General features: G+C 35.6%; 1 protein-coding gene across 2 annotated transcripts in view; it reads left to right on the top strand.

Moving 5' to 3' along the window:
• The window catches only part of PREX2 (phosphatidylinositol-3,4,5-trisphosphate dependent Rac exchange factor 2), a 172,333-nt gene that overhangs the window by 97,702 nt on the left and 54,889 nt on the right, over positions 1 to 19,742 (top strand). For both annotated transcript variants that reach the window (XM_068187119.1, XM_068187116.1), the window contains 9 exons: positions 645 to 829; positions 1,700 to 1,861; positions 5,616 to 5,838; positions 6,186 to 6,393; positions 11,234 to 11,413; positions 14,168 to 14,262; positions 16,247 to 16,329; positions 16,665 to 16,755; positions 17,994 to 18,122. In XM_068187119.1, the coding sequence (XP_068043220.1) occupies positions 645 to 829; positions 1,700 to 1,861; positions 5,616 to 5,838; positions 6,186 to 6,393; positions 11,234 to 11,413; positions 14,168 to 14,262; positions 16,247 to 16,329; positions 16,665 to 16,755; positions 17,994 to 18,122 (1,356 nt within the window). The remainder of the gene's footprint in view (positions 1 to 644; positions 830 to 1,699; positions 1,862 to 5,615; positions 5,839 to 6,185; positions 6,394 to 11,233; positions 11,414 to 14,167; positions 14,263 to 16,246; positions 16,330 to 16,664; positions 16,756 to 17,993; positions 18,123 to 19,742) is intronic.

The following is a 19,742-nucleotide window of genomic DNA, read 5'->3' as shown; positions in this document are numbered from 1 at the left end:
TCTTTCCCATTTAGAGAAAATACTTCCGTGAACACTTTGGGGAAAATCTTTTTATTTTCATTTGTAAGAAACATCAACCTAGGCATTACCTGATTTATTTTCACCACTAGTAATCATTATGGCAAACTAGATACATTAGTCATTACTACATGGGAAATAAAAACACAACTATCCTTCAGATTATTTTCAGACAATTAATGTTTAGATGAAACTGCATTCATCTGCAACTTGTAATTAAAGAGGCAGTTAACACTTGAACTGTGCATTCATAAATGCAGTTGTTGTGGTTTCATTTCTGAATGTTGACAGTTTTCATAGTGATTTTCTTCTACTTTATTTAGAATACTCAGATTTCCCTTTTTTGAGTCTTTCTTAATGTCTCTGGATTATAAATGAAATGGAATTAGCCCCCTTCAAAACCTGTTTGTAAAGAAAGAGTACTGCCTGTTTTGCAGTCCAGTGTTTTAACATCTATAAATCTACTGGTGTTCTGATATTTATATTGTTCAGCCAGGTTTTTTAATTAATGTTTTTAAATAGAATGGTCAGAACATACCTCTTTCTAGAATGTTTGCCTATGTCCTTTATAGTTAATTTAATGGCCAGGACTTGTCAACTGATTTGTGTTACTTTATTTATTCTAGAGGTAATTGACAAATTTAACACTATGGCAATAATCGATGGGAAGAAAGATCATGTGAGTCTGACTGTTGACAATGTTCATCTGGAGTATGGAGTGGTTTATGAGTACGACAGCACAGCTGGAATAAAGTGCCATGTCTTGGAAAAAATGATTGAACCAAAGGGATTTTTCAGTTTGACTGCAAAGGTATGAAGCATTTTTTGCATATTGATGCTTATTGTGTTTAATACCAATGGAGAAACTTGTATCTTTTTTAACTCTTATGATTATATGTCTTTCATTTGATGCCTTATAATTGGTCACCTTTATCTCTCTGATGTTTTGGAGGATGATTGTGTTCTCAGGAGGCAAAAAGAGTTATGTTGTCATTATAAATTGAGACTTTAAATCTAAAAAAAAAATGTTAAAAGATCTTCAAAGTCTTCATTCCCTTATTTCTAAATTATCAAATAAAACTTGAAAGTCCAAGATCCACTGAAATATCTATAAATGCTAAATAATACCCTCATCTCTTCAAAATGCCTTTTAATTAGTTTTCTCTCACCATTATTGCAAGGCTTCGGTCTTTGCTGAGCAGTACAGCTTATTCTGTGCCCTATTTCGTGGCCTTTTTATGCAGAATATACAAGAGGATACCACTCAGTTTTCTTTTATGCTTTTTCAATGTGTTAGTATTCTTCCAAACTAAAGGTTTTCTAGAAGTAATGAATTAATTAATTCAGCAGATCTGCATAATATGTGCTGATCAAGTAAATACAGCAGATAATGTATTTCAGAGAAGCCATAGTGGTTACATTAGTAGGAAATTAGTAGTAAATCCATTGTCAGACATTGTCATGAGAAGCCAAGCAAAAATACTGATGAGTCTAACTTAGCAGGGAATAGATTTAAGAAAACCTCTTTGCATCCCAAACTTTATTAATTGTTGTTTTGCACCATTTTCTGTAATGTTATCAGGCTTTTCAGCTTTAGTTATAATATTTAATTATGATTAGTAAGGGGATATTTTAGTCAATTTAATCTCATAACATACTTTTCTTGTTTTTATTATCTTAGATTCTTGAAGCACTGGCAAAAAGCGATGAAAATTTTGTGCAGAATTGCAACAGCCTCAATTCCTTAAATGACGTGATCCCCACTGAACTTCAAAGTAAATTCAGTGTCATTTGCAGTGAGAAAATTGAGCATATCTACAGGAGAATCTCTAGCTATAAAAAGGTACGACCTGCATGTCCTAAGCTTGATTGTATTTGTCTTTTAAGAAAGAAATGGGGGAATATGGTACAGTTTGAATAACTCTTCAGAGTCTCTATGGCAGTGACAAAAATGTGGCTGAAAGTTTAGCTATTTTGAAGCCTGAATGCTTTAAGTGAGTAATTGCATCAATTGTTTTCAAGCCATTCTCTTTCTTATTCCTTTTTTAGACTTTGGGTAGTTTGTATTCTTTCTTGTTTGCTGTGTTCAGTTGTAGAGACAATCAACTGCATTTTTCCCAAAAGAGCCGTCATTCTTGTAAATGCCTTAAACCAATACTCTAGTGAATTTGCAGATGTTAACCAAAAATGTAGCAATAACAACAGAGTTGTTTTTTTTCTTTCTAGTGCAACTCAAAAACCAAATTGTAACCCTTTTATTCAACTTTTAGGCCCTAGCATATCTGTTAATAGTACCATCTCTGTAAATTATTAGCGTCACTTGGTTTAATAAAACACAATAGCATGGAAAAATGGAGAAGGTACTGACTTTCATATGCTTGAGATCTAAATTAATGGTATGTGAATGAATAAATAGCCCAAGCTATGACCTCTAGCTGCTGTCAGTGCATTTTTCTATAGTTGTTTAACTAAGCAGGGTGTAAATGCATCAACCATTTGCCATTTTTTTAATGCAAAATCATTTTCTCATCCAGACTCCCAGTTCCTCTCTCATGGAACCTAATTGTGGGGAGGTGAATTACTTTAAAGTTGGCTCAAAATGGCTGCAAAAAAGTGGGTCTGCCCTGTCTTACCTCATTTGGGGATCTGAGTTGTGGCATTTAGAAACTGGTCTGTTCTGGGAATTTAGGCATAAAAATTTGAAAAGAAAAAAAAAAAAGCAAAGGAAAAGGAAAGTGAATACAGAAGCTTCACACATTTGCAGAAGCTGCATATAAAAGACTAGGTAATGATTTTTCAGTTTTCAAAGGAAAGTAGGGAGAACTGTTAGGAATACCTGCAGCTCAGTAGTCAGTAGGATGAAGGTCCAAAAGGATTTTGTCAGACTTCTCCAGGTGCTCTCTAAAAAGCACTGGAATAAACTGAGTTGTGTCAATGGAGACATCAAAAGAATCCTGATACTGCTTTAGCAAAAATCTGACCTCTTCATAGTTTGCCTGAATTACAAACCTCCATATTTCTAATTTGGCTAAAATTCAAAATATAATTTTTTTTAACAAAAACGAATTATTTTTCATGTTAATTACAGTTCAAGTAACATGCAGGTGATTTATATGTCTTCTGTAGCTGAAAAATTTGACTGTGATATATAGCCTCTACAGCGGAGGCCAGGACAGTAAATCAAAATTTGTTGTGCTAGCTGGATGTGAAACAAACAGCCTCAGGGAAGTTTTCATGATTCTTACACTGTCTAGAAGCAGATATTCCTGATACAGACTGCACTTTAAATCTCATCTGCTCAAAAATCAGTCGTTTCACAGTTAATAGCTTTTAATGACAATTAGTAATGCAGTGGATTTCAGGAATAGATGTGTCACTTTCTTGGCAAGGTAAAGGTAACCATAGTTACAGGAGACTTTTGGAGTGCATGAGCCCAGCTTGCTTCTGGTTTTACTGTGAAAGTTCGAAATCTATAAATAAAAATCTTGTGGATTTCTGCAGTTCCTACTATTATTATTATCAGAATGTTTTGCTCCTGATAGACCTCAATTCCAGTGCCATGGGTCCCAGATGTTTCTCAACACATATATGAAAAGAATTTTGGTCCTGACTTTTGACCTGATTAAATCATAGCCAGTATTTGGTCTCTCTGGAGCAGGATGTGTGGGAGATTGAGATGTGAAATATGTACTGCTTGCAGAAACATTTTCATCATTGAATGTCCTTAGTATCCTTCTTAACAATTTGTACATTCTTCAGCCTTTGAACAACTCCATAATTGGATTTCTTGTAACCCTCCACATCTTCTTGTGATCTAAAGATTTAAGTGTAATTATACCAAAAAGCATTCATCAGACTGAAGTAATATGACACCAAAATAAACAGACATTTAAGTCCCTGTACAGAAACATCTTACTTTGCAGAAGGAATGTGTCTTAATTCAACTGAAGTGTTAGTAAAAAGTTGACTGATTCAAATTTTTACTGACATTTATTAGTGAAGAAGTTTTGCAAGTTAACTTTGAAAATATTCTTATGCATGAGCTGCGGTTCATAGCTGAAGTAGGTCTCTGTGATATTTTGACTGGAGAGGTATTGTGATTAAAACACTGATTTCATCTTTCCAGGAAAAAAACTCTTCTCTGACCACAAACTGCACTGGAAATGACACATATTGACAAAAATCCTACAAATCTCTTTTCCGATTGAAGAGCTTGATCTCATGACTTGATTCTGACATAGATGTAGTTGCTGAGTGTTCAGTTCAGTCCTCACCGTTTTGGGTTGACATCTTCTCATCATAAAAACCAAATGACTCGAAGCCTATTCAAGACACTGCCCAAAATTTAAGATCAAGGACATGTGGCTAAGCACTGTATTAGAATTAGACCATAAAAAGCATTCCTCATTGCTGAACTGATATATAGGGGGGAGAAGGGGTGCTGAGCTAGGAAAGTCTGTAAAATGGAGTGTTTGCAGTTTTTATCTATTAGTGCTCATCAGCTTCCTAATGTCGCTCAAAATAGAAGAATGGTTGAGGTTGGAATGTACTTCTGCAGGTCTTGTCCAGCCAACTCTGCTTAAGCTGGGCCACCTAGAGATGGCTGCCCAGGATCATCTTTGAGGAGGGATGTCCCTGCAACAGAGGGAGATCTAACCTCTCTTCCCTGAACCTTGCTGAGCAACTTGTGCCAGTGCTCAATCACCCTTACAGTGCAAAAGTGTTTCCTGACATTCAGAGGAAACTCCTGTGCTTAGGTTTGGGCCCATTGCCTCTGGTCCTGGCACTGGACAGCACTGCAAAGAGCCTGGCTTTGTCCTCTTTGCACCATTCCTTTGGGTATTCGTATACATTGATGTGTTAACCCCTGAGCTTTCTCTTCTCCAGGCTGAAGGGTCCCAGCTTGCTCAGCCTTTCCTCACAGGAGAGATGCTCCAGTCCCTGAATGATCTCAGAAGGCTCACCTCCACTGGGCTCTCTCCAGTATGCTCATGTCTATTTTTGTGAAGCCCAGACTTGGGCCCAGGACTTGAGGGAGGCCTCACTGGTGCTGAGGAGAACAGGATCACCTCCCTCCAACCCCTGGCAATGCTTCTCCTAATGCAGGAGGAGAAGATATAATTAAAGAGGACCTCCTCCTTCTTGATCAGGAAATCCAGAATTCATACTTTCTGATTTTGTCTTCATTATAACTTCAGACAAAAATTTCATGAGTTTTTGAAAAATACTGGCTTGAAAATATCGGCAGGTGTTTATAAATGTCATGAGCGGTACCGCAGTTTCAGACTTGCTCCCCATAAAGACACTTAATTTTTTATTATGTTCCATGGGAAATAAGTTCTGTCTCTCTGTTACAAAGCTATTTACTTCTTAAAATTTAATTTGCTTCAAAAATCCCCCTTAAAAATGTAAAATGAAAAATATTTTTCTTTCCCTTTTAGAGAAAGATGCAAATTGCAAAGTCAAGACACCTTAAGTCAAGGATGATTGAAATATTTTAAGCTTTTATTTTCTAGTTAGGTACACAAGAATTGTTAGCTATGTGCAGACAAAAGAAGAGCTCATAATTAAAATTTGGTTTTCTTTCTTACTTCTAGTTTTCAAGAGTATTAAAAAACAGAGCTTGGCCTACCTTCAAACAAGCTAAGTCAAAGATTTCACCACTTCACAGCAGTGATTTCTGTCCCACCAATTGCCATATCAATGTGATGGAAGTGTCTTATCCTAAGACCTCAACTTCCCTTGGTAGTGCCTTTGGTGTTCAGTTAGACAGCAGAAAACATTCTTCTCATGAAAAGGAAAATAAAAACACTGACCAAGGTAAGTCAACTGAGCTTGAAAGAGCTACTTCCAGTGCTTCTGATATAGAGTCTTAAAAGGTAATCAGTTTAGGTTTATAGCCCAAATATTAAAATTGAGGACAAGTCTTTCTGAAATCACCCTTCTTTTGATTTTTAGTTTTATTTCACAGCATAATAACGGTTAGTCATAATTTCACAATAACTTTCTCCTAAATAGCTTGACTTTGAAATGCAAATAAAATGCAAAATTAAATAAGTACATGAATTTTAAACAGAAAAGTATTTCAGTGTCTGTTAGGTATTTTACTAACTTCAAAATGTATGTTAAAAATAGATAATGATGAAATCCTTTTGAATTATTCCCAGGTAAACTGAATCCCATGATTTATGTCCAACATACCATTACTACTATGGCTGCCCCTTCAGGACAATCTCTTGGCCAGCAAGAGGGCCATGGTCTGAGGTACCTCTTAAAAGAAGAAGACTTAGAAACACAAGATGTCTATCAAAAATTGCTGTTCAAATTACAAGCTGCACTGAAAGAGGTGGAAACATGTGTCTGCCAAATAGATGAGTAAGTAAATGTTACCATCTGGACTTGCTTTTAATTTTTCCGTAGAAGATAATGATAAATCTGGGCAATGCTTTTGTATAGCATTGGATTCAATGCTGACTTCAGACAGAATCGAAGTAAAGTAAAAAATTTAAGTGCAGGTAATGTTGTATTTTGATCTCTTTTGCAGCATGCCTCACTTTTTTCCCCACAGTTTGTGGGTTTTTTCCAGTTTGTAGATTTTCTTTAGAATGTGGCAAAGTTAATTTGAAGTGAGGAAAATATGAGGCACACAATGTAACCTACAATTTCACTAGGAATGGAAACAAAGGGCAGAGGTATAAAAATGGCCTTTATTGAACTCTTCCGGTATTGCTGAATAGTCTCACAGGTGAATTTTTGGTTAAGACATTACTCACCTACAGGGAGAGCATTAATTTGTTAGAAATTTTTCAAAACAAAATTGACCTTAAGGAAGAGCTATGGATTTAGGGAGAGCCATCCTTGAGTGATTAGGATATTTGGCTTGAATGTGGGAGACTCAGAGTCTCATCACAGTTAGTCCTCATTCAGGACAAGGATTTATTACTTGCCTTTTCTTTTGCAAAGCAAGTGAGTTGACTCCTGGGCTATTTACTTGGGATAAGGATGAAGAAGGGTAAGAAGTATTTAAGTTTTGAAAGATCCCATATGTAATGCAAAAGTCAGAAATTAATTGTGAAAACAAAAACAGCAAATTTTTTGAGTTTAAAAGACAATCTATCATGATCTCCAATTTAGATAAGACATGTGCCATTGTTTCTCATGTTATCTTGAAGACTGTAGTGTGGTTTGTCCTTTCACCTTTGTAAGGTGGGATTTCTTTTTTTTTTTTTTTTACTGTTCTCTAATTGTAATAGGTATGTAAGTAATTGTAATTATTATAAGTAATTGTAATGTATCACATACTGAACTGGGAATGAAAGCAAGAGTTGACTCAGTATTTTTAAGAAAATGTTGTTTCCTGTGCCTTTACATAGTACTGCTAATTACCACACTGAAGATGAAGTTAATTAAATTCATGATAATTTCAGTGCTTGGGTGCTCTTAGAAATGACTATCTGTAAAGCCTGTATTGTCTCTCTTCCTCATGGAAGTCAGAAAATTATATATGGAATTTTAGTCAATATTTCAGGAAGTTCCAGTTGCCAGTATGCCACACCTTTCCTTTCCACTCCCTTGAGCTTGTGATGCAAAAGCACAGGAAATTCTGAGCCTTTCTTTTGTATAAATGTATATATAAATACACACACTCTCAGAATAATTGTGTACAAACACAAGGGTTCACTTTTTTTTTCATTCCTATATTTTCTGTACACTGACTTTGTAGCTGATCTTGTATAAGGTACACAGATGTATTTAGCAAATTTTACCTTTGGCTGATTGGAAGACTGAGACTTTTCATGCTTTATTCCTCAAGGACATTGAGTGGACTGCCAGTGAGTAATTACTGTAGAGGAAAGCAGTTCTACAGAGGAAACAGGATAGCTAAGAGACCTGTTTAAAAGTGCTGAACAGGGAAGAGTGAGCAGTTCAGAGGTACATGGTATGTTAGAACATGGTTACAGATGCTAATTAACTCTTGAGATTTAGAACTGAAGAAACAAAAGATAGAGTGACACAACAGATAATTCAACAGCCATGCTTTAATTAGAAATTTTCATACTTAAACACCTGGGAGGAAATGCTTGGTTTTGTGCTTTTTATAAAGACAGTAGAATTTATTTTTTCTGTTGTGGCATAGTAACAATAAAATTGATGTCTTTTTTAATTGAATTGATTATTATCCTAAGCAATCCTCATTATTTTAATATTCTCAGGATGGATAATATGAACATGGTATCTATCACAATTTTTAATTTATGTTGATATTGTGTGACAGAAAAATTGGACTACTGAATGACTGGTACTCTTTATACTTACTGTTGGAAAACTTGCTCATGCATGTTACTAGAGGTCTCTGCTCTGTGTTGAGGTCAGGACTGGTCTGTGTTTCAGCTCACAAAATCTTGGAGCAGTGTTATCTGCTCAGCCTCTCCTGTCTGTTAGTGAATTGAAAAATGAGTGTTTCATCTGAAAAGCAGGTCTGTGAGAGCCCATGGATTATGGCAAGGGAACATTTAAGAGAAGATTTTGTACTCCTAATATTGTCTGCATAAGAGATTATGAGACTGTTTGCTGATGAGTTTTGGTTGGATGAGTGATGTATTACTGACAGAGAGAGAGAAATAGAGAATATGTGTGTATTTCCTTTCCACAGCCTCTTAAGGCTCCACTGTGCTCACATGGAAATAGTTTAATGGTATCTCAATAGTTCTTTAGTGATGCTGCAGATACCCCATGTTGCTGCTAGGTGTTACACAGAAATAAGTCCTTTTTCAAATTGTTTTCTATATGGTGACTCTGCTGAGTTCTTGGTTCTCATGCACTCAGTGCTCTCCTACCATCCCAGCTCTTTTTTTGGAAAGATGTCTTTTGGGACCATACTCTGTGGAGTGAGAAAAAGGCAGAGAAGGTTTTTGTTACTGCCATTTTTAATTCTTTGACTAACCATAGCAGGTTTTGTTTGCCTGGTTTGTGTTGACTTGGGTTGCACATAAGAGTAATTCCACAGGTGAGGATTTCTTTTTTTAAGTTACAAATGTCTTTGTGTCATTGAAATATTCTTCCTAGAGACTCTCCAGCTGTTAGTTACTATTCACGTGTGCGTTTCTCCTTTGAGAGCTAGATCTCTAAGGTAATCTTGTTTGGGGTAGGCCCATCTCTGGAGAAAATGTATTGTGCATGTGTCATATTTAAGACGAAAAACAAAAGTATATTTAAGCATGATTATTGGGGAGGGAATGTATCCAGATTTTTATTTTCAACTCCCTGGACTGAGTTTTTAAGAGCACATCAGTGACTTCAGTAACTGCTTGCTCCAGAACTTGGTAATCCAAAGTTCCATCTTTCATTCATGGTAGTTCAGCAAAAAAAATTTCCTTAGAAAAGAGCCTGCCTGAAGAGAGAAATGGAAAAGCCCCCTTAGGATAAGATCCAGCTACCTTAATCAGTCTTTTACTGAGCTCTTGGCAGCAGTGACTAAACAGTCACATAAAAGAAGGGGATATAATAGTCTGTCTGTGTCTTGACAAATAATTACTCAGGGGAAGATATTTTCTGGAGCTGAAATTGCAGTTCATTATGCTTGTTTCTTACTCTTGATTATTTTCTTGCAACAACAAAATCCCCAAGAAATTACTAGAATGAACTTTTATTTTTAAGTGGATGAGAGTGGGAACACAAGAAAAAGAAAAAGTATAGATTTATCTTTGTCCTTATCTCATATTTCAGCAGGCAGAACTAGATGGTCTTTTCAGAACGGACCTTTTGGTTTAAGAGCAGTGTTAGAATGTTCTGCCATGAATTTGTCTATTCTTTTTTTGAGCCACTCAGATATTTCTTACTACGAAAATAAGTTTTACAGGTATGAAGAACTGATTTCCTAGGGTTTCTGCTTCCATAACACATTCATTTTAGGACAAGTTCAAAAACCACATATGCTCTAGCATGAGATCGACACTGAACACTGATGTAAAATATGGGTCCCATCTCTCTTCCTGTACTCATGGAATTATGCTTGCCAGTGACTGGAAATAACTGAGTTGTGATTTCCTACTGATACGAAGTGTTAAGGTGTAATGTAGCCTGAAAGATATCAGTCTAGTGGAGGGGTGAGTTTAAATTCTAGTGAAATTATACCTTTATTATAATTTTTCTGTATTCTAGTTGCAGTTCAGGTCAGTATCTTTAACTATATGTGAGATAAAATCTTGTCTATTCCCATCAGTAGCAAGAATTTCATGTAAGATCTAACCTAATTTTGAATCCTACCATGTACTTGGTAGAAAGTTTGCCAGCTGACCATCCTGACAGCTCCTTCAATAAAACCCTGCTACTATTACTAAGTAATTCAAGGGGAGAAAAAAAGTTCAGTTCAGTGTCCTCTGATTTCAGGTAGTTGGAAAGTAATTTTTGCAAGAAAAATGCTGCTTTTGAAATCCAAATATTAATTAGAAAGTGTGATTTTAATGGAGTGTTTGAGCAATAGGAATTAAAGGACAATTGCCCATTATTGCTGTTCTGATCTTGAAAGTAAATTAGAGCATCTCAGTATGAATTAATCATCCAAGAATATGAATTTTTCACTGCCAGTATTTCTGCATGTTCTAAAAGTAGCAGTCTGCACTGTTCTCTCTTCTTGGCTGGATGTCACTTTTGTGCTTGTCACAGACGCTTGTGTATTAATCATCAGTTTTACTAGTGGTAATGGCTTAGACACTTTGAATGTCACGAAGTACACAGAGATGTTAATAAAGATCTTTAAAATACCCTAGTAGAATAGTTTGTGGTGCACACTGGTAGGTCTTGTACGGTAGTAATTGGGAAAATACATGCTTTTCACAGACATACAGTTACTTTCATTTGTTTTCTTGATTTATTGACTTGCTAAGAAGTGCAGAATTCATATTTAAAAATAGTTATGTTAATATGCAGATTGACCCCAAGAGTCCAAGAATGTGCTGTATTTCTTCTCCAGCTGTAATCATTGCTTTCATGCACGATTAAGTATTTGGTAAGGTTAATGGGTTTCACTGTTAGACTTTTTGACAACTGAATGTGTCACTTCCTTTCCTTGTTTCAAATTGATATTGACTGAATTAAAATATTCCCTTCACATATTATAGAATAATAACTGGGGGATGGTGATGAGAAATGTTATCCTGTTGCTAGCTCACTTTTGAAAAACATGAATTTGCCTTTATTTTTGTGTGTTTCACAGCCTTCTTTCTTCAATAACATATTCTCCCAAATCAGAACGTAAAACGCCTGAGCCTTTAATACCAGCAGACAGTGATAATGAAAAGGGTGAAAGGAATGGGAAGAAAGTCTGTTTCAGTGTAACAGGTGATGAACAAGAAGATTCTGGTCATGATACCATCAGTAACAGGGATTCTTACAGGTAAATTTATTAATAATATTTTTATTTTTCAACTGAATCAAATATGGAAGTTTGTAAAATATCAAATGGTTATGGAGACTATTAGAATATGATTCTGACATTACTATTGGAGGAGTAACTACCTTCAGGATGTGTGAAATAAAGTCTTATGAGTACAGATTAGTTATTATATCTTGGTCACTCAAATCTGGATAGGATATCACAACCAAAGATGTAAAATTTTACTTTAGATTACCTGTCTTACAAAAACTAGAAATAACTGGTTATTATGTCTCCAAGAACAAACCAAATATCTGCCATGGAAAGCAAGGTGATAGAACCACCATTCTTCTGGATCTAAAGAAAAATATACTGTTTATCAACACGTATTTCTCACCTTCTTTCACTCTAAATACTGTAGCATCAACTCATCTCTAGAATTTGTAATGCATACTGTGAATGAGAATACAAAGAATTTTGAAAAGGAAGGAGTAATTATAGCAAGTATAGTTATTATATAGGTTATACTCTCTTGCTTAGAGAAAGTTGGCTAACTACATGATATAAAAACTAAATTTAAATTTTAGCTGCAAGTAAAATGAGGGTTCATTATTTTTTCAGTATCATAGTTCATCATCATGCTCAGAAATTAGGATCTCAGTAGGTTCATCATTTTTCTACAGAACTCTATTTTGCTGAGATGTCTTTCCTAAGCTGTGTTTGATTACTGCAGCCTGGTTGATATGAAATCTTCATCATAGTAGAAAGAGTTCATATCAAAACTATCTCTGTGTTTACACAGATGTAAACAGATTAAGTTCATTTTGGTCTTACCATGATGAACACACAGGCAAAGTTCTTGGTCCAGCATAAGCACTTTTAGAGTTTCCTGCATGTTCATGATGTGTCCAGTGACTGTTCATGAGCTGCTCCAGTGATGTGTGCTTGCTCCTGTCGTGAGGTTTCCCAGCTGGCACAGGATTTGTATGTGGAGAAAGAAGGTGTGACCCAGGACATCAGCGTCTCTTTGTTCAAAACATTTTCTTTATTCTGATTCCTGTCCTTTATAGCCCATTCTGGCTGTGTAGGAATAATAAAACCTAGGGTTCCATATGCAGAATAATCATAAAATCTGTGCATTAAGGACAAGTGTTGGAGTGAGATTAGAATGTTTTTTTTTTTTTTTGCTTAAATAATTGTATTAGTCAATACTTAAAATCTCTAGCTCTCATAATGCCACTGTGGTTATTATTGGAACTGTTTGGCTAATTTTAACCATTATAATGCTCTCATTTTGTGTAGGGTCTCCTTCTAAACCTTACAATACAACACAAAAATCATGCAGAATGATACAGCAAATGCATCTAATCTGTTTCTCATTTTCCTGTGTTTTATTTTCTCATGCTTTGCACAACCCAGTTTTAATTAACCTTCATCTCCCCTTTGGAGACTTTAATAAGTGAATAGAGTTAGATAGAAAACATTTCTTAATATCCAGCCAGAAATTTTTAATACTCCTTGGGACTGTTCATCCACTATTAGGAACATGCTGTTACTGATGTCTTTTCATCTACTTAATGGTTATGATTGTAATTACATCATATTGCTTCATTTAAAAGTTTAACTCATTCACATACCTTGTTGACGACAGGTCCAAAACACATACGTTAGCCAGGAAATATAATTTACTCTCCCTATATTAGTGAAAAGTCACTTCTGTATCTACACAAATAAAGAAAACAAATAGGGAGCACATGTATAACTGCAGTGTTATTTTACAAATGAATATGTTATTCTTGGTGAATGGGTACACCCAAATCATTAAACAAGACCCATATCATTATGTGTAAGCCTCCCTTAGGTACACTTTTACATTATCTTACATTCACTTGGGTTTTTGAAGACTCCCTCTGCTGGATAATTACTTAAGCATTTCCCGCATTGAAACTAAATGATTTTCATATGGCTAAACAACTCTGAAGACTTTCAATTCAAATACATATTCATAGGATTTTTAGTACAAAAGTCTATGTTTTACTCTGGTTTTGCTGCAGGAGTAGGTGTATCTCCATGTATTTTCTGTAGGGAACAAATTGTTTTTGAGAGAAAAGAGCAGAAAGAAATGTACAAATTTAAATCCCAAAATCTCCCTATTAGACCAATGTGGGTGAAATTTCGTATGCATTGACGTTTTGACTGAAGCCACAGATGTAAATGTCTATGCATCTCTAAAAAAAGGAACAGCTGGAAGAGATGGGATCATGAACTGCTTTGGCTGACAAGGAAAATAGTTTGTCATTTCAGTTTTGGTGCTATTCAAATGAATCAAATCTCTTGTAAACCTACAGTGAGACTCTGTTATGCAAGTTGTAAAGACTCAATGTTTGTATTAGCTGTGGACCAGGAGAAAATGTGAAGTAACCAAAACATTTGAGGCCACAGATTCAAAAACTACCACTCATGCAAGAAAAGTTGCTTGTTTTGCATTCAAAGTCTGTATTACTGTTCTGCAAGTACTTGTTCACAGGTAAGGGGAAGGGAGATAATTAAAGCATCTATTCTGGGAATCCAGTCTTCTGAGTCTTACCAGGACTGCAAATTAAATGAAAGCCTAAGCACAGGGAACTTTATTGTGTATAAAGAATCACACAGACCATCTCATCATTAAATTTAGGGTGGAAAAAGGGAAAGAATTTCCATAACTTTTTTTTAACAGAGCCTGTGTTACAGGACATAGCTTTATTTCTTTTTTGTGTTTTGTGTTTTGTTTTCAAGTGACTGCAACAGCAATAGGAACTCCATTGCCTCTTTCACCAGCATTTGTAGCAGTCAATGCAGTTCTTATTTTCACAGTGATGAAATGGATTCAGGTATGTTTAGAAAAGTCATCTATGAATCTGTGTTCTGTTCCTTTTTTTAAATTTTATTATTTTCATTTGCCTGGCCGTTTTATTGCTTTATTTTAAAAATTGCATCCTCCTTAGTAATAGAAGTTCATAATTTTGCTTCTGCCTAGCTAGTGCTGCACTTAGGAATCCTTCTGTAAAAGAGAGCCAACATTCCATTATCTCTGTGAATAGAGCTCCTGGAGTCAGTGCTTTTCATGTCTTTCATGTCTTGATAGTGCATTGTGTTGCACAGAGTGAGGAGCATTTTAGGTGAGTGTGGAACACCCTCCTAACCAGTGTCAGCACCTAGACAGCAGGATATGGCTGTGTGTGTTTATAGGAAGGAATATGAGACCACATAGAAGCACATTCTTGTTTATGCCATGACAAATTGGATTTAAGTAATTGCAGCTGCTAATAGAAATGGGATGGAATTTAACTGCATGGAGAAGGAGGTCATATACTCAGGGACTAATAATAAAAAATATTTGCTCTAAGCTGGGAGTTTATTATTTGGGAATGATTTAGGAAAAGAAAAAAACTGAGCATATTAGTTGAATATGACCCACCAGTGAGGCCTGGCCATAACTTTTATTGTTCATTGTACCAGGAAAGATATTTTCAGTTGCAACAGGAAAGTATTAAGACATTATGTAAGGTATCTGAGATACCTTGTGAATTATGCAGAGTAATGTGGATAAGACAGAATTTCATTTCCAGAAATGATGCATACTTACACAGCTAAGCTAATACAGAGTAAAGGACGAAGGACATAATGAATTAATAAAAGAGGAGACCCAGGGCCTGTATCTTCAACTCAAGATAAGAATGAGCTGATATACTCTTGTGCAGCATCAAGCTGAAGTACCAGCTCAGGTGCCTAAAAGAACATGTCTTTGCTAGCCAAGCACAGATACAGTGCTTTTGATCACAAATACTGCTACTCAGGGAAACTCACACTCTCTGCTGGCATAATTTTCAGCTGGTTCCAAAGTTAACCTGGCTAACTCCAGATCAGGGGTCTTGGGCACTGTGCTCTGTTGCAATTGAAATCCTGTGAAAAGGTATAATTGTTGTAAGGACTAAAGGAGCTAAAAAAAATCAAGGACAGAAAAGTGCTGTTAAAGTGTTTCGCTGACATAAGAAAAATGAGTCTAGATTAACCTTGAATAAATTTGGATCATAAATTATCAAGTAGCTAATTCTTGTTTGTAACCAACATCAAGGAGAAAAACCAGTTTTAAGCTCAATATTTCAACATTTTTTGAAAGAGTTCAAGGTATATCACCTGTTGTCTGAAAGAGCAAGTGACAGGACAGTGACCTAAAAGAGTCCTTCTCCTTTGCACTTTCTTAGAAAATGATGTGGTATGTGCTGCTAAAAGCTTCATATAAAATAATTCGGGTACTGCATTTTTGCTGAATTACTAAAATCTCAGAACTATTCAGTTAGTAAGAGCATTAGGACTATGAATTCTGTACAGTCCTTATAAAAACTTCAAACGGAATACATTTCAGTGACTTTGTCGTCTGCTATGTTGGGTTCACACTACTTGGCTATTTAGTCTGGAGTTCTAGTTCTAGTATGTTCTCCAGAAGAGAAGAATTGCATGTTCTTGTCACAGAACAGTTGAGGTTTCAAGGGACCTTTTGGCATGATCTGGTCTAGTCTCCCCCTCAAGCAGGCTCATCTAGAGCAAGTCTTCAAGAACCACGACCAGTTGGGTTTTGAATATGGTCCTTTCTTTAAGAGCTATTTCTGTATTATTGAGTAACTAATAAATGCAAAATATGTAGGGAGAACATAGTCTCCCTACATAGGAGAGAACATAGTCTCCCTACATAGTTACTATAGTCCTGACAACATGAGCATCAATCTGTGTGCAAAGCACATTATCTAAGCTGCAAAGGTTTTGGAAAACATGCTGAAGCTTCTAAACAGTTTCTCATTTTAAAATATTTTTCAGGTGATGAGCTTCCCATAAGTGTTCGAATCTCCCATGATAAACAGGACAAGCTCCATAGTTGCTTGGAGCATCTTTTTGGTCAAGTATGACATTATTTTTCTTGGCTTTGATACTGATGTCTGTGCTTGAGCTAAGATGTCTTTAGAAAATACTTCTTCTTTTTAATTTTGCTTCCCACTGTTTACTGAGATGGTATGTATTTATTCATTTTTCCTCAGTTTTTCTGTAAATAGTCCAAAATTGCAAATTAAACAGGCCCTTAAATTTAGTCTAACATGCTTCAGTTTGTTACTTTAACTAGAGCCATTAGGTAAGAAAAAATCCAAAGTTGCTTGTCAGTAGTCCACATTTCTTACAGAAAGAATTTCAAATTGTTGCTGTAAAAAACATCTTTCTCACAGAACCTTGATCCCAACAGGTCGATTCAATTGTCAGTCTTTTGAAAGGACCAGCTGTGATGAGGGCCTTTGAGCAGACAAAGTACTTTACACCAGGTCGAGGCCTCCAAGGTAACATTTAATTCTAACTATGAGAATAAAAAGATAACTTGAATACATGGCAATGGCTGTCCACTCCTTGAGCTGGTGTTAAAGGACTGATTTTGCTTAATCTTGGTATATTCTGCAATAACTGATTGTTGAAGTTAATTTTAAATAGATATTAATTCTTAGTTGAAAAATGACTCTTTATGTTTTATTGCATAATGTAGAAAAAAATTTCAAATTCAACTGAATTTTAGACTCTGAACTGACTGTCATATTGCTGAGGTTTTTGGAGCAAGAAGGAGTGTTATTATATTGCAGGTGTTTTTAATACATTTTTGTCACAACTACTGAAGCCATTCCTGATCTACTTTATTACTAATGCCATATTATTTTTGTAGTTATATTATGTTTGAAGTTGATTTATAAATAATTTGCGATTTATAGTCACAGCAATATTTATGCCAAATATATACTTATATAAGTATTACTGATTGTTTAAAAAGAAATATCCTGTATGTAAATTCAGACACTCTACTACCACTTGTATGGTTGCTTAAGTCTAAAGGTATAAATAAGCATCTGGTGGTGGTCATAAGTGATGAAAAATATAAAAATAGAAAAGTAAAGAAAAATAGAAACTTCTTTCAGTAGACTGAGTTTAAAAAAAAAGAAAAGTTCAGTGGGAAAATGATTGTTTTATTAATATGAGTAGTAAGGTGTATTGACCCTACACATGTCTTTTAGCAAAGAATACTGGGTTTAGTGACCAGAGGGTGTTTTTTTACCCCAATTATGAGGTTTTACAAAGCCTGAGCTACTACTTGCTAAAAGAATTTCCATGAAAGAACACATAACTTCCTTTTTTTCTCTTTTCCTTTCTTTTTTGGTGTTTTTTGTTTGTTTGTTTGTTTGAGGTTTTTTGGGGGGGATTTTTTTTTGGCTTTTTTTAAATAAGTAATTTTAATTTGAATTTAATTTTCTAATTGAAACAGTTTTGCCTCTAGAAGTTCCAGGGTCCCACTTACTATGCACCTTGTTATGTACCTGCTTCAGAAAGAATCGTGTCTGGGGATGCTGCTCACTCTCTCCTTTGACTTAAGCAGGGAGCTTGGATGACTGTTAGATCTGTCACCATAGCTTTAACTAGAGTTAAATAGGTTGCCAACTCCTTGAGCAGTGAAAACATTTGGGGGAAAAAAAAATCTTGCTGTGACTTTCCCAAGAGGCTTAAACAGAAAAATACTGTTTTTGTCCTTGCTTAGAGTTTCAGCAAGAAATGGAACCAAAGCTCAGCTGTCCAAAGAGGCTACGACTCCACATCAAGCAAGACCCTTGGAACCTCCCCAGCAGTGTCCGGGGCCTTGCCCAGAATATCAGAAAATTTGTTGAAGGTTAGTAAGAACAACCTGATTATAAATAAGCCCTTCATTAATGATACAGAGGGAAAGGAAGGGGAGAGGTACAGCTGCTTCCTGCAGCTTCTAGGCAAGATTTGTGGAACACAGTGTAGCCTATAGATAGGTTGTACTCTCAATAACAAGGCTAGTGCAGTTTATGTCAGCTGTCTTGTACTTACCCTGTTGGCTTTAAATGCTGAAGAGAAAATAGTCTTCTGAAGAGAAAGTAGTCTTCTGGCAAATGAGAACAAAGGAACCATATGTTGGATGTGGTAGGTTTTTCAGTTGCTACTGAAGTCCAGTGGGCTTGACTGATTTGTCACAGAACTTCATGCGACTGATACACCAAAATGAGGCTTTTAAAATTAAACTTTTTTTTTCCACTGTTTTAACTGGAGAGATAAAGTCTCTGCAGCTTTTGTCCTGTACCTTGGTGTTCTCTGTGCTTTTCTGGAGCCATTATCACTCCTTCTGCTATAAAGCCATAGTTTTCATTTAATCCATCCCAACTGATGGATGGACTCCTCCTCTGCCTCCCTTCCACCACTGTATAGAAGTTACCAAGTACTCCACTCCTCTTCACCACCGAGTGACAGTGAGCTGAGGTTTAGGCTTTCTTCCCTGTCTTCATAAGAAAGTAACTGGCCTTTTCCTTCCAGAGTCTCTTGCCTTTAATTCCTGCTTTATTTCCTGTACTGCTTGATAAAGAAACAGAAATAAAGAGTAAGATTATGTTTATAAAAATACCTATGCTAAGATTCTGTGTGGGAACAAAAACTCAGGACTAGCTTTAAATTATTTGTGTATGTGTGTTTATCTTCTTCTGTTTATGGGCTAGTTGCTACAGTGTCCCTTAAAGAAACTGTTAAATATCAGACCAATGGGAAAGAACTTTGTGATAAGTTTTATTATTATACACTTTCAAAAAACAACCAGCCAAACCAAACAAACTCTTGCCTCTCTGACTTGGCATTTCTGATTTGAGATACATCATATTTTCAGACACTGGGTTAGAAAATTATAAAAACAGCAACATAAATGTCTATTTTTTGAAGTCAATCACAGTGAGTTGACGCTCCAATACTAAGGATACTCCTTTTAGTTTAATGGTGGCTGTCATTGAGTGAAAAATTAATAAATAGTTTTGAATGCCCTTTTTTTTCTGCGGGTCCTTCTTCAGCTTAAAACAAATTATTTTCAAGTATTAATCATTCTTTCAAAGTCGAGGAGGAATGGAAATGTGTCATGAACCTTCCTTACCCCTTTCAGAAGCTAAGATTACCAGACCATTTTCACATAACTTGTTTGCCCATGAATAGAATTAGTAGACCTAAGCCATTTTAACAGGGGTCATATACCCTCAATATTGAGCTGAGATTATTCAAAATTTTTTGGGAGAGTTCATCAAAGTCCAAATGATTTAGTGCCCCTTTGTAATATAAAAATTATTTTTTACTATACTCAGTACTGAGAAACAACCAGCAGCTGGATTTAACTAAAATCAGATGAACAAGAAGCGGAGTTAATAATGTTTTTAACAGCTAAATTTTCCCTTTGTGTCTTCGTTTTTTGATTTCTTCCTTCCTGTCTTGCCATCTTGCATTGTGTTCACAG

Source organism: Anomalospiza imberbis, chromosome 1 (genome assembly GCF_031753505.1).
Source record: "Anomalospiza imberbis isolate Cuckoo-Finch-1a 21T00152 chromosome 1, ASM3175350v1, whole genome shotgun sequence".
NCBI classification, from domain to species: Eukaryota; Metazoa; Chordata; class Aves; order Passeriformes; family Viduidae; genus Anomalospiza; species Anomalospiza imberbis.
The sequence above is the reverse complement of the archived record's forward strand: the minus strand, read 5'-3'. Positions and strand labels throughout refer to the sequence as shown.